Raw genomic sequence first — 13,712 nt, 5'->3', positions numbered from 1 at the left:
TCAATGCTATTATGGCATTTCAGGACCGCTTCAAGGAGTTTTCAGATTCGTTTCAGGGAGGTTTCGGGAACCATGTAAGCGTGTTCCAAAAGGTTTCAGAGGTATTTCGAACGGATTACGGGAATATTGGTGGGCATTTCACTGGGACTATTGAGGTTTCGGAGGCATTCCAAAACATTTCAGAGGTGTTTCGAAGTTTTTTTCTGGAGAGATCGCAGGAGCTTGAGGGTGTACAGAGGTATTTCAAAGAGATTACGGGGAGCTCGGGAGCATTTCAATAGCATAGTCCCAAGATCCCCTGGAATCCCATGAAACCCCATGAGACTCCCTGAAGCCCCTGAGCCTCCTGAAATGCTCTGACATCCACCTACACCGCAGAACTCCCTAAAACGTCCCTGAAACCTCCAGTACCCCCTGAAACTTCGAGCTCCATGAAACGGCCCTAAAACTTCCTAATATGCCTCTGAGGACCCCTTACGCACCCCTGATAACCACTCAGGCGCCCCTGAGGCTTCCTGGGAGCCCAAGCAACACGACTTGTTGCTAAGTCAGTAACAGCAACCTAAGTGCAATTTATTCACTGTCCGTATTACGGACGACAGAACACAATTGCTTCTTCTTTGAAACCCAAAAAGCGCAGATTCTGAATTCTTATGCAACATAAACGAGGAGGAATGATAAAAAAATAAAAAAAGATTTTGTCCAGGCTCGAACCATGGACACCAGGAGTATTATCTACTCACCTTACATACTACACCAACAGCTCTGTGAGAGAACCGATGCTCAACGAACCATAAAAGCTTATGAAGTTACTTGTTACTTTATTGTACCTTCTTTGCCACAAGATAGAGATCTGTCAAAATGAAAAAAGGCTCAAGTTTTCTGTAACGCATTTGGAACCTAATCTAAACAAACAAACCAGAGTTAAATGTTTCATGCATGTTACAGAACACATTAAATGTAAGCTGACTGTATTATCACATGCGTGCAATATGTAAGCTCCGCCTCCACGAATCGATGTCAAACACGTGGTAATTTGTGATTTAGATGAAACAAAGCCACAACTTAACGAATTTCGGAGTTTAAATGCAACTCAACTAACAAGATGGAAGTTTCGTGTGCTTCTAGTGCAACTCATTTAGACCAAAGCATAGAAAGCCACATTCTGGATGATGTTGCAGGTGCTGCTTGGGAGCCTCTGTATTCACATAGGAAATGTCTCTGAGATTCCTGGAGCCCCCCAGAAACCTCGTAGGAGCCATGGAAACTCCCAGAAACGTCCCTGAGACCTCCAGCTACCCACTTGGATTCCTTTAAGCACCCCTGAGACCCCATAAGACGTCTCTTAAACCCCCAAGAATGTCCCTGTTGCGATATACCGCTCCAGATACCCCTGAATCACTCGTAACCCCATGATACCCCCTTAAACGCCCCTTACACATCCAGATACCCCTAAGACCCTTTGTTACGCTTCTGAGATATTTAAGCACCCCAATAAAACCTCCTTAACTCCACTGGGACCCCTTGAAAAGCCCCTGAGATGTCTTAAAGCGCCCCTGAGACCTCATGAGTCATGGTACCTCCTGAAACCCCGTAAAACGCTACTGAGACCTCCAAGTACCACTGAGACCCCTTTGGACTCCCTGAAACGCCTCTGAGAACCTCTGGAGCGATCTTAAGGCCACCTGGTACCCTCCTGAAACACCCCAAGAATTCCCCCGAACCCTCTTAGAGCCCCGTGAACTCTTCTCAGACTTCCTAAAGCACCTCCGAGACCACCTGATATCCTGCAACCCCTGTTAGTTAAGTTAAACCGCAGAGATGCCAGATATACAGTTTTTCTGTATTATACAGATTGTTGACCTTCTATACAGACAAGATACAGAGTACAGAAAAAATACAGATTTTTTTAATGTGATAGTAATCTCCAGAAAGCATAAAATTTGGAGTTATTTCAAAAAAAAAATATTGAAATCTTTATTATTTATAAAATTTGTACATTTTCACATGTTTTGGAAAAGTAAATACCAGTAAAAATTAAAAACCGTCAAAAAGTAAAACTTTTTTTATATTTTCTATTGAAGTCTAGGGCTCTTGGTTTCTATTATACCCTCAAATACGATACAGAAAAATCTGTATTGATACAGGTTTTTGATAAAATAATCTGGCATCTCAGCCCATGAAACCCCCTGAAACGCCAGTGAGACCCCTGGAATACTCCTAAAATCTTCTGAGACCCCTTGAAACGCCCCTGGGGCCCCTTGTCATCCCCTGAGACCCTATAAGACCTCTCAATACCCCCTATAACCTCCTTGAACCTCCTTGAATCGGCCCTGTAACTTTCTGAAAGGCACCTGGGACTCTCTAAAATTCCCCAGAGATCCCCTGAGACTCCTTGATGAACTTCTGAGACTCCCTGAAACCTCTCTGAGACTCCCTGCCCAAGTAACATTTTGATGACCAATTTGTCTTGTAGAGGTTTTAAAAACCGTCGTAAAACCCTTGTTAAAACCTAATACTTTCATTTTAGTTTTATGATGGTTCTAAGAACCTCTTCTAGCCTATTTGACTAAACAAATTTTACTTGAGTGAAATGCCCCTGAGACCCCCAGGAACCCAGTTGGAATGACCCCTTTAAACGCCTCTGAGACCTCCTGGTACACTTTTAAAATTGCCCCTGAGATATCATGGTACTCCCCTGAACTCCTTCGGAGCCCTTGAAAAACCCCTGCTTACTTTTTTTGCTCTCCCCTATAAACGCCCCCTGGCCACCGTTGACCTGAAATCGAATTCCAACTCCCCAGCAAAGCTATTGCTGAATATCCTCCACTAGGCTGTATGGCCCCTGGAATGCATCTTAGATTTTTTTCGATTTACACAAACAGAGCAAACAATTCATACGATGTTATAATTTAACGATGAAGCACCATATCACACCAGCAGCAGTAACCGTTCACGCATTCGGCAGCAGACAGAATAAACCCGCGCAACGTAAGAGCCCACGGTGTGGTCGTCGGCATCATGTTGTTACCCGCGCTCTTCATATCAAGAGGTAAATCAATCCTTGCGAAAAACACTGAACGATACCAGGAACGCAATCTTGTCGTCCGGACGCGGTTCCGAATCACCGCGCTCGCGAGTTCTGCGATTTATTACTCACCAAATTGGTGTGATAGCTTTTTCGCCACTAAGTTTTCCGCTCTATCCCAGCTTCAACTAAGCCGGGTTGCGCGGCGAGGAAGGTCTCTTCTTTTCGGTTCGCGAATCTCAACGTCCGTTCCCGACGATTTCAATCGGTTGATCGGTGCCGAACTGCTGGAGCCGGAGAGAGATCATCCCAAGTGCTTAGGTTTTCAATATAAATATTGGATGCGTGCTGTAGAACTGTATCAGTGCTTCAGTTAGCTTTAGTTCGACTCAATCGTTTCATCTGCACCCGTGCAAGTTCCCAACAATATTATGGCGTTTAAGGTGAGGAGTGAGGGTGAATTGAAAAATTGTGAAGTTATAAGTGAAGATAATGAAATTTAAAATGACTGCTTCTCATAAAAAGGACATTACATGTGGTCATTACAGTTGTAATTTTTGGAAATGAGGCGTTGTGTATCAGACAGGCTAAGTTTCGGTAGTCTTATAAGTCTGCTCAAGATAGAAGTGAAGATTTGTACGAAAAAGATGGAAGAATTCATAATTATGGGAAAATAAAATATGAACAAAATTTCTAACATTGGCCATGTCATCTTCTTCATCCTCCAGATGGTTGTACTGTTCGCCACTCTGGCCTGTGCCAGTGCTGGCTACCTGGAAGCTGATCACCACGCGGCTCACTACTCGCCAGCACCTGCCGTCAGCTACAGCTCCATCACCCGTGAACACCATCCGGTAAAGGTTGCCAAGACTGTAACCTACGCCGAACCTGCTGTTCACTACGCCGCTCCAGTGGCCAAGACTGTGGCCTATGCTGAACCCGCCGTGCACTATGCCGCTCCCGTCGCCAAGACCTTGGCCTACGCTCAGCCAGCTGTGCACTACGCTGCTCCAGTTGCCACCAAGTCCATTGCCTACTCTCAGCCCCAATACGTTCATGAGCCAGCCTACACCAAAACTGTTGTAGCCGAGCCAGCTTACACCAAGACCATCGTTGCTGAACCCACCTATGCCAAGACTCTGGCTTACCATGCTCCTGCCACCTACACCGCCCCAGCCGTCGTCAAGAACATTGCCTACAGTGCTCCAGTTGCCAAGACCTACGTGTCAGAGCCAGTGTACTCCAAGACCTTGGTCTCCGAGCCAGTCTACGCTAAGACCTACGCTCCAGCTCCAGTCTACGCCAAGACCGTTGTCTCCGAGCCCGTCTACAGCAAGACCATTGTTCAGCAGCCGACCTACCTGAAGACCGTTGCCGCTCAGCCCGTGTACGCTCATGCCGCTCCAGTTGTTGCTGCCAAGACCGTCAGCTACGCCCCAGAAGCCACTGTGTCTCATGTGAACTTCCAGGATTCCAGCGCTCATTATGGTTGGTAAATTTGAGGGGAAGTGATCTCAGATCCTGGTGATACTCAGGTAGAAATGGAACAACGTGCTCCACGAAACGCCGAAAATGTTGAACGATTTTGTTGAATAAATATAAGAACTAATAACAATGAACAAAATCTGGTTTATAGGTAATCACTGAAGAACACCTTTGGAAACTTCTTATCGTTAGATACACATGCAAAAGCAGATGATGACTATGAAAACTCCAACGAGCTCCGTAGACGTTTTGTGAACAATTCTCGCTTGAATTGGTGGTAGGCATACACAAACATCTAATTAATTTGTTATATTGGCTGATGTGCTGAATATGATACACCGCGCGGCCTTTGTAATGTTCCAAACGCGGCAAATCCTCTTGGAAAGGAACAGCCGCACTTGAGGAAACGCCGCAATGTTATCTCCCATGAAAATGGAGTAAAAGGGAAGCAAAAAACGCGGCTGTTCCTTTCCTCAGGGATTTGCCGCGTGTACTTTTGGGCAAATGCGCTAATATTATATTAGTGAAATAATCCGCACCAATACTTCACTTTAATCTGATTCATATTTTTTTTTTTTCGGGTGGAGGCTCAGACCCCGCCACCCCGGATGAAGACTGGTGCTTGAGCCTAGCTATTAAACCTGTAGTTGAAGGAAATGCCAATGCAGAATCCGTAGCTTCCGGAAAGATAAACATAGTTCCCTAAATTAGTGGGATCTTCTTCTTCTTCTTGGCGTAACGTCCTCACTGGGACAAAGCCTGCTTCTCAGCTTAGTGTTCTATGAGCACTTCCACAGTTATTAACTGAGAGCTTCCTCTGCCAATGACCATTTTGCATGTGTATATCGTGTGGCAGGCACGAAGATACTCTATGCCCAAGGAAGTCAAGGAAATTTCCTTTACGATCCTGGACCGACCGGGAATCGAACCCGTCACCCTCAGCATGGTCATGCTGAATACCTGTGCGTTTACCGCCTCGGCTATATGGGCCCTCCATTAGTGGGATGGTGTCAGTAAAACAACAAGCACCGAAAAGTCAACCAGAGAAGAACGCGAACCGATACCAATGGCGACGAACACAGTGGGGGGAACGGACCTGGTGTGATGGTCCGTGACTATCATGCCGAGGTCCAGGGATCAAATCCCACTCCCGATATACTTACAAATTGTGTGTTCTTTCTTCGGAAGGGATGTAAAGCGTGGGTCCCGAGATAAACTAGCCTCGGGTTCAAAGTAGTGGCTCGCTCGGCAGGTTCAACTCTACTAGGGGCTAAACACTTATGATGAACATTAATTGGCAGAATTTTTTCAAACGCGGATCCCAAAGGGACTAGGACCATTTGTGCAGGACTCCTGCAGCAGGAGGACCTATTTTGGGTCCTCTTGGAATTGCTTGGGTTTCTTCAGGAACTGCTACAGAGATTGCCCTATGAACTCTTCTTAGGATTCCTTCAGGATCTCTCCAAGAATTGTTTCAGCGATATCTTCAGTATTTTATAGGATTTCTTCAGAAACTCCTCCTGGAATTTCCTCAGGAATTCCTCTTGCCATTTCTGCCGGAATTTTTCCTGGAATTCCTCCAGGGATTCCTCCAGGAGCCCTTTGAGGATTTTCTCTGGGAATTTCTGCAGGGGTTTTTTCTAAGAATTCCTTTAGAGATTCCTCCAAGAGTTTCTCTAAAGATTCCTCAAGGGATTGCTCCAGGAGTTTCTCTATGCCAGTGATCCTCAGCCTAACTGTCTTTGCGGGCCAAAATTGAATTTTGAAAAGCGACTGCGGGCCGCAAGACATTTAAGAGTTCATTTTCAATAAAATCAAAATGCAATACAAAATTCGTTTGTTTGATTTTTTGAAATTATTGAACATTAGCAAAGAACCAAACAACCTGTAGTTGAGGTTTTATTTCACTAGAAAAAATCCTGAAAATCGTAGGAAATTAAAAACAGGATATAATGACAGTAATATTTAGGTTTTGTAGTTCTTAGTATTAATAATTTTGAGCAAATTATTTCAGACTAGCTACTTGTAAGTTATACGAAAAATAAGCAATAGCGATGCTGGCTGGAACAATATGGACTTCTTCAAGAATGTTGTGGATGAACTTACAGTGCAGAAGTCCAAGACACGAACACGGATAAATTTCTTGTAATTCCCCTGGATCCAGTTTTGAGAAAATATCGAATGTATTTTCTTGCTGCAGCTTAGGAATTTCCTGAGAAGTATATTGAACCTTTTTTTAATCTTGGAATCGTGTTCCAAAATTTTTTGGGACTTTTCGTGGATTTTATTAAATTTCAGAATGATTTCTAGGGGTTCTCGAAAGAAATTCCGAAAAAGTGCCTTGAGATACTGTTGGAAATAGTTGATGATTTTTTAAAGTTTTTCTTGCGTAATTTCTTATGATACCAATGAAAATAAACCTGCAGACATAATTTCCTGAGCAATGTGTGCAAGTGTTTGTAGCCAATTAAGAATAGATATTTTAAGATAATATAATTTTAAGATATTTCCCTAAAATATTGTATGGGGAAGAAGAGTTTTCAGCGAAATTCCAAAAGTTTGGACAATACTTCCTTTGCATGTTTTGAAATATTTGGAATAAAAAAAAATAAAAAAAACATTATTTTATTTTATTTTCGTGAAATTAAACAAATTACTAGTGACGAGTTCTGCCACAAGTCCGAAATCCATGACAGAGAACCTGTAAATTTAGCCTTAACAACAGTTTCGAAAATTTTCGGAACAAAATTGGAAAAAGTAGTCTTTTACAGTTTGTAAAACTTTCAAAAATCTAACAGCTTTTGAAAAACTCTCCGGGATAATGACAAAGTTCATCAGTAGTTGATATTCATTCCCATTAAAGTTTTGAATTATGGTGAAATTTCTGATTTTCATTATGGAATCTTTGAGTAGGCCACTTTCCAATATATTCCAAAATCAGTTTGTGGGCCGCAAAAAACCATGTCAAGGGCCGCATGCGGCCCGCGGGCCGCCGTTTGGTGACCACTGCTCTATGCATTCCTCCAGGAACTCCACCAGGCATTTCTCCAGGCTTACCTGCAGGATTTCATCCAATTTCTCCAAGGACTCCCCCAGCAATTCCTCCAGGGATTACTCCAGGAATTACAACAGATATTTCTCCTCCAGACATTCCCCCAGGAATATATACTTTTTTTTTTAATTTCTTGGAAAGGAATAGAACCTCAGGATATATTCCTTATAGAATCGCAGGATGAGTTTCTGAAGCAATTCCTTTGCAGTAGCTGCAGGGGATATTCTTGAAGGAATTCATGGATGGATTCCTGAACAAATCCGTGGATGAACTCCTAAAAGATTTCTTGGAGATACTTGTGAAAGGATTTCTGGATGACTTCTTAAAGAATTTCTTGACTCATTACTTTTAATTATTCACGATTACAAGATTTTTTAACTAGAGCTAATTATTCACAATTATTGGCTCCTGTATGCATCACTATAAAATCATCCTAAAGAATTCTAATGCAAATTGCTGAAGAAATTCTTTAAGTAGTTTAAAAAATCTTCATGTAATCCTAGAGAAGTTCTTGGGTGCTCCCCTGGAAAAAATATGGAAGAATTTATGGCATTTCTAAAGGAATGCTTGAATAAATATGTTGGCGGGGAACAGAACGAGGAATGTGGCGGGCACCGGGCTGTTAGCAGCCGAAAGAATACACGACTGATGTGTGATTCATGGCAGCTTTAAACTGCAAGTAAATTGGTTTTATTAATTCCAGAACCGTTTTAACAAATTCAAATCACTTACACTTTTCGGTGTTTTCTTCAACCAACTTCAAACCGTTCTTCCCAACGCAACTAAAACCGATCTATCTATAATAAATCAAATAGTTAATCACTAGTTTTTAAGTATTTTAGTGTAACTGACACATTAGTCATTAGTGTTGCTCATACTAGTTGTACATGTTGCTCATTACTTTTTGTGGCTTCAAACCCATTTTAGGCACTGTAACCAAATCAGTTTGATTAGTATTTCACATTTCACTCTACCTAGTTCAATACAGTTTCTTACTTTTAATATTTAGATTTAAGTAGAATAATAAATTGATTAGATTAGAGTTTGCTAAGTTATAACGTCACATCAAGATATAAACAGGTGGTTTTGTTATCTCTCGCACCTTTTGTGCGACTCCTATCAGCTATCTCATCTCCTGTCATTCGTTAACGATTTTTATTTGTGCTGGTAACCAATTGGAGGCAGTGCAGCCAGCGGCAACAAAATATTTAAAGAGATCCCGAAAGCCCTTCCTGAAGAAATCACTGGAGAAATTCCAGGAGCAATTCCTGGAAGAATGCCCGGAACAATCCCTGGAGGAATTTCTAAAAGTATATCTGGAGGAATCCCTGGAGAAATTGCTGGAACAATCTTGGAGGAATCCTTGAAAGAATACATGAAGGAATTCCTGGAAGAATTAATTTCTGAAGACATCTATTGAGGATTTCCTCCAGAGATTCTAGATAAATTGCTTCAGGGATTCTTCCAGGATATCATCTTGGGATTCCTCCAGGAGTTCCTCCAGAAATTCCTCTAGAATTTTTTCCAGGAATTCCTCAAGAGATGTTTTCCAAAATTTCTCCTAATAATTACTTAAGAAATTCCTTCATGAACTCGTTCAGGGATTCCTCCAGGAATTCTTGCCGGGGTTGTTCCAGCAGTTTCTCCAGGGATTCTTCCAGATATACTTTTTGAAATTCCTTCAGGGATTGTTCCAGGATTTTTTTCAGGGACTGCTCCTGGAATTTCTCCAGGAATTGTATCTTCAGGAAGTCCTTTTGGGATCTCTTACGATATTTGTTCAAGCGTTCCTTTACAAATTCTTCCATGATCTTTTCCAAGGGAACACCCAATTATTCAAGATTTTTTAATTACTTCAAAAATTTCTAGGAAATTCTCCATAATTTGTATTAGAATTCTTTAGGATAATTTTTAAGTGATGCCTGCATGAGCCAATAATTGTGAATAACACAGCGTAACAAAAAATAACTTTTTGTCTGTCTCAAGAGCAAACTTATGTGTCTCTGAAGGATTTTGGGCCGCTGAATCCGAATCCGGGCTCAGATTTGCTCTAACACGTCACAATTTTGAGCTATACCTCAATTTATAGGGCAAAATATGCGATTTTGGGCTTCTTTGACTGCCAGCCATTAAGCAAGGAAATATTTTTTTAGGCAATCAAAAGGTTAATTGGACAATTAACATCTAAATGAACGACTCATGCAAAATATTTCGTTTTACCAAATCGAATTTGATAGTTTTAAGTGATTTATGTTAGGTACGATATTTCCCATACAAGTCACCCTCCAAAAGTTGCATGCAAGTTTTCATACTAACATAAAATGCTTAAATCTATCAAATTTGATTAGGTTAAACGAAATATTTTGCATGAATCTTTAATTAGAGATGCCGGCTATGAACCTCTTTCATGATGTGGCACTGGTGAGTGCCTCGTAAAGTCCCTGGTTCTGTTTTACTTTCACGGCCTGGAGAATGCCGAGATCAATTTCCACCCGAAGCTAGCTTTTGTTGGAAACATACATAAATTCTTGCTAGCTTGCGCAAGACTCAGGATGAACCATGAGCTCGCTGTACCTACGGTAAACTCAGCATCCAGAAGATGGCCAAAGCCGAACGGATAGGTTGATGGAAGATGGACATTGGACATGTTGCAAAAATGTCGGATAACAACACTGCCAAGGCAATATTTCCTGCCTATCCGGGAGGTACAAGAAGGCGAGGAGCACAGTGAGCAAGGTCGAACATCAGGAAATCCCATTCCATTTATATCGCCATAGAATTTGTTTATTTTTTAGTATTCATGAATCTTCAATTATTAAGCAAAGTGTTCTAAGAGAACTACAACATTAATCAACTGCGAGCATTCTTTTCCAGTTAACCAGTTTTGCATCCGTGGTAGGGTATGTGTGCCATCAGTAATCTCATGCTTCCATTTCCATCCTATTCGAAAACAAGCGATTACGGCACCGATTGACTCCGTTCTTTTTGTTTTCATGGGTGCTCACTTCTAACAAAAAAATACAAAAATAAGAAGCAAAACAAACAGCGCTTCAATCCTTTGTTTTTCGTGGGATGAAAATGGGAGCCACATGCTTAATAAGGGAACCAATACCCTATATGGTATGACTGGAACGAGCCTAAAGAATGAACGAGTCTAAAGAAGGAATTAGCGAAATATCCTGGCTAGCTCAGCTAAATTAATTCAGACCTCTATAACATCTCGTCTGGAACCTACTGGGAGGCATCAACACTTTTTTGATCGCATTGAGTCAGGATATTCATAAAATTCCATCAACACACTACCTGCAACCGTTCACGCGTTCAGCAACAGACAGAATAAATTCGCGTAGCGAAATAGCCAAGCGCGCCGACCTCACCATCAATCGACAGTCGTTTATTGTTTCACGCGCTCTTCGTAATTTTCATTACATTTCTGCCTCTTCCACCTTCCTGCTCTATTCGCATCTTATCCAATCGAGAGGTTAATCAACCCCTGTGAAAATCTAACGACGAGACCAGAAAAAAACCGAATCAAATCTCATTAGCCGGCGAACGCTATGTTGTCGTCCGTCCATGGTTCCGAATCGCCGCACCTGCGAGTTATGCGATTTACTGCTCACCTACTTGGCGTGATAGCTTTTTCGCTACTAAGTTTTCCGCTCCTTCCCAGCTTCGACTAAGCCGGGTTGCGACGCAGTGGAAGGCAGTCTCTCTTCTTCTCGGTTCGCGAATCTCGTCGTCAGATCCCGACGATTTCAATCGGTTGATCGATGCCGAATGGAAGACGGAGAAGAATCATCCCAAGTGCTAAGGCTTTCAATATAAATATTGGAGGCGACCTGGAAAACTGTATCAGTGCTTTAGTTAGCTTTAGTTCAACTCAATCGTTTCATCTGCACCCGTGCAAGTTCACAACAACATTATGGTGTTTAAGGTGAGAGTGAAGGTGGATTGAAAAATTGTGAAGTTATACGTGAAGGCAGATGATCATTTTTTTTACAAGGACCGTAAACTGGGGTGTAGTTGATCAGTGGGGTGAACCTGATCACTCAATTACCCACGGATGTCGACTTTCAAAGAAGTTACCATTCCATTTAAATGTTACATCATTGGATTGCGAATGGTTAAAATATAATTGTTGCTTCCTTGAAAGTCGATATTCACGGGAAATTAAGTGATCAGGTTCACCCCACTGATCAACTACACCCCAGTTTACGGGACTCCTGTTCATCAGTTGAAGATAAAAAAAAATGTGATAATTACAGTTGTGATCCTTTGTAAATAAAACTATCAGCATCTCGAAGTTTCTGTGATCTAGTAAAACTGCACATGAAAAGAAAGAAGATATTTACGAAAAAGACAGAACATTTCATAATTTTATTGAAAATAACAAGTGATCAAAATTTCTAACATTAAATATGTTGTATTCTTCTTCATCCTCCAGATGGTTGTACTGTTCGCCACTCTGGCTTGTGCCAGCGCTGGCTATCTGGAAGCTGATCACCACGCGGCTCACTACTCGCCAGCACCTGCTGTGAGCTACAGCTCCATCACCCGTGAACACCACCCGGTAAAGGTTGCCAAGACTGTATCCTACGCCGAACCTGCTGTTCACTACGCTGCTCCAGTGGCCAAGACTGTGACCTATGCTGAACCCGCTGTACACTATGCCGCTCCCGTCGCCAAGACCTTGACCTACGCTCAGCCAGCTGTGCACTACGCCGCTCCAGTTGCCACCAAGACCATTGCCTACTCTCAGCCCCAATACGTTCACGAGCCAGCTTACACCAAGACTGTTGTTGCTGAACCAACCTACGCCAAGACTCTTGCTTATGCTCCAGCTACCTACGCCGCCCCAGCCGTCTTCAAGAACGTTGCCTACAGCGCTCCAGTTGCCAAGACCTACGTGTCTGAGCCAGTGTACTCCAAGACCCTGGTCGCTGAACCAGTCTACGCTAAGGCCTACGGTCCAGCTCCAGTCTACGCCAAGACCGTTGTGTCGGAACCCGTCTACAGCAAGACCATTGTTCAGCAGCCAACCTACCTGAAGACCGTTGCCGCTCAGCCCGTGTACGCTCATGCCGCTCCAGTTGTTGCTGCCACGACCATCAGCTACGCCCCAGAAGCCTCCCATGTTAGCTTCCAGGATAACAGTGCTCACTATGGTTGGTAAATCTGGTGCAAAAGAGTTTTCAGATCCTGGTGATACTCAGGTAGAAATATAACAACGTGATCAATATGTACATAACCACGAAACGCCGAAAATGTTGAACGATTTTGTTGAATAAATTTTAGAACTAATAACAATGAACAAAGTTAGATTTCACATTCTTTAACCATGGTCCCCATACCCATAGAGCAAGGGATTTCAGATCGTGCATCGTGGTGAACTTGGTGCACCGCGAGGCCTTGCCAAGTGCACCGCGATACTTTAAATAATTGTTTGCATTTCAAAACTTATAACCACATTAAAAAATCTTATGAAATTCTGACGATTGGTGATGGAAAAAATATATCAAGAAGTGTATCACAATTATAGAAAAAAAAAACAATTTATCTCAGCAATTCTTTGAATGCAAAACTTGTCAATTGCTTCACATGAATCTCTGATAATCTCGGGCAAGTATCATTTGGCCATGAAATTTGCGAAAGTTATTGCCAGTAATGATCTTGGGAATACAAAAACCGACATTAATACCAGAAATCAGCTAAAGATAAACGCAGGCTTTGCTGCCTCGAGGGTCTTTTTAAGTTTCCTCTTGAAAATTGCAATTATTTTGACAAAACTTCTCCTGAAATCTGCTTACGATCCCACAAGGATTTTGTCAAAAAAATCATAGCAAATATCGTAAAGACATTTGTGCTGGTTGAACAATTAGGCCGTTGAAAATGAGCTTAGCTAGATAATGAATCACAAAATCAATCAAGTTAGTGTTTTTGACAAACTTTTCGCAAAAAAAAAACAATTTTTGGCTGGGTGCACCGCGCAGCATTTAATTCTCAAAAAGTGCACCGCGAGGCAAAAGGCCTGAAAACCCCTGCCAGCGGTTTTCAGATCGTACACCGCGGTGCACTTGGTGCACCGCGTAGCCATGCCAAGTGCACCACAACACTTCAGGAAAGTCTTGCGTATTTAAGTTTAAATAT

The 13,712-nt window shown here is 42.2% G+C and overlaps 2 protein-coding genes across 2 annotated transcripts; both read left to right on the top strand.

Moving 5' to 3' along the window:
* Positions 1 to 3,388: 3,388 nt before the first annotated feature.
* LOC109432232 (cuticle protein-like) lies at positions 3,389 to 4,634 on the top strand. Its single transcript, XM_029874818.2, has 2 exons — positions 3,389 to 3,471; positions 3,757 to 4,634. Exons 1-2 carry the CDS (start codon positions 3,460 to 3,462, stop codon positions 4,522 to 4,524), a joined length of 780 nt encoding a protein of 259 aa, XP_029730678.2. The 5' UTR covers positions 3,389 to 3,459; the 3' UTR covers positions 4,525 to 4,634.
* A 6,628-nt stretch (positions 4,635 to 11,262) lies between these two features.
* Positions 11,263 to 12,805, top strand: LOC109396997 (cuticle protein 16.5-like). The gene is made up of 2 exons (XM_029875169.2): positions 11,263 to 11,499; positions 12,010 to 12,805. The coding sequence occupies exons 1-2, from the start codon at positions 11,488 to 11,490 to the stop codon at positions 12,736 to 12,738; spliced, it is 741 nt and encodes a 246-aa protein (XP_029731029.1). The 5' UTR covers positions 11,263 to 11,487; the 3' UTR covers positions 12,739 to 12,805.
* Positions 12,806 to 13,712: the final 907 nt, after the last annotated feature.

Source organism: Aedes albopictus, chromosome 3 (genome assembly GCF_035046485.1).
Source record: "Aedes albopictus strain Foshan chromosome 3, AalbF5, whole genome shotgun sequence".
NCBI lineage: Eukaryota > Metazoa > Arthropoda > Insecta > Diptera > Culicidae > Aedes > Aedes albopictus.
Note: the sequence above shows the minus strand (reverse complement) of the source record. Positions and strands in the feature narration are given on the sequence as shown.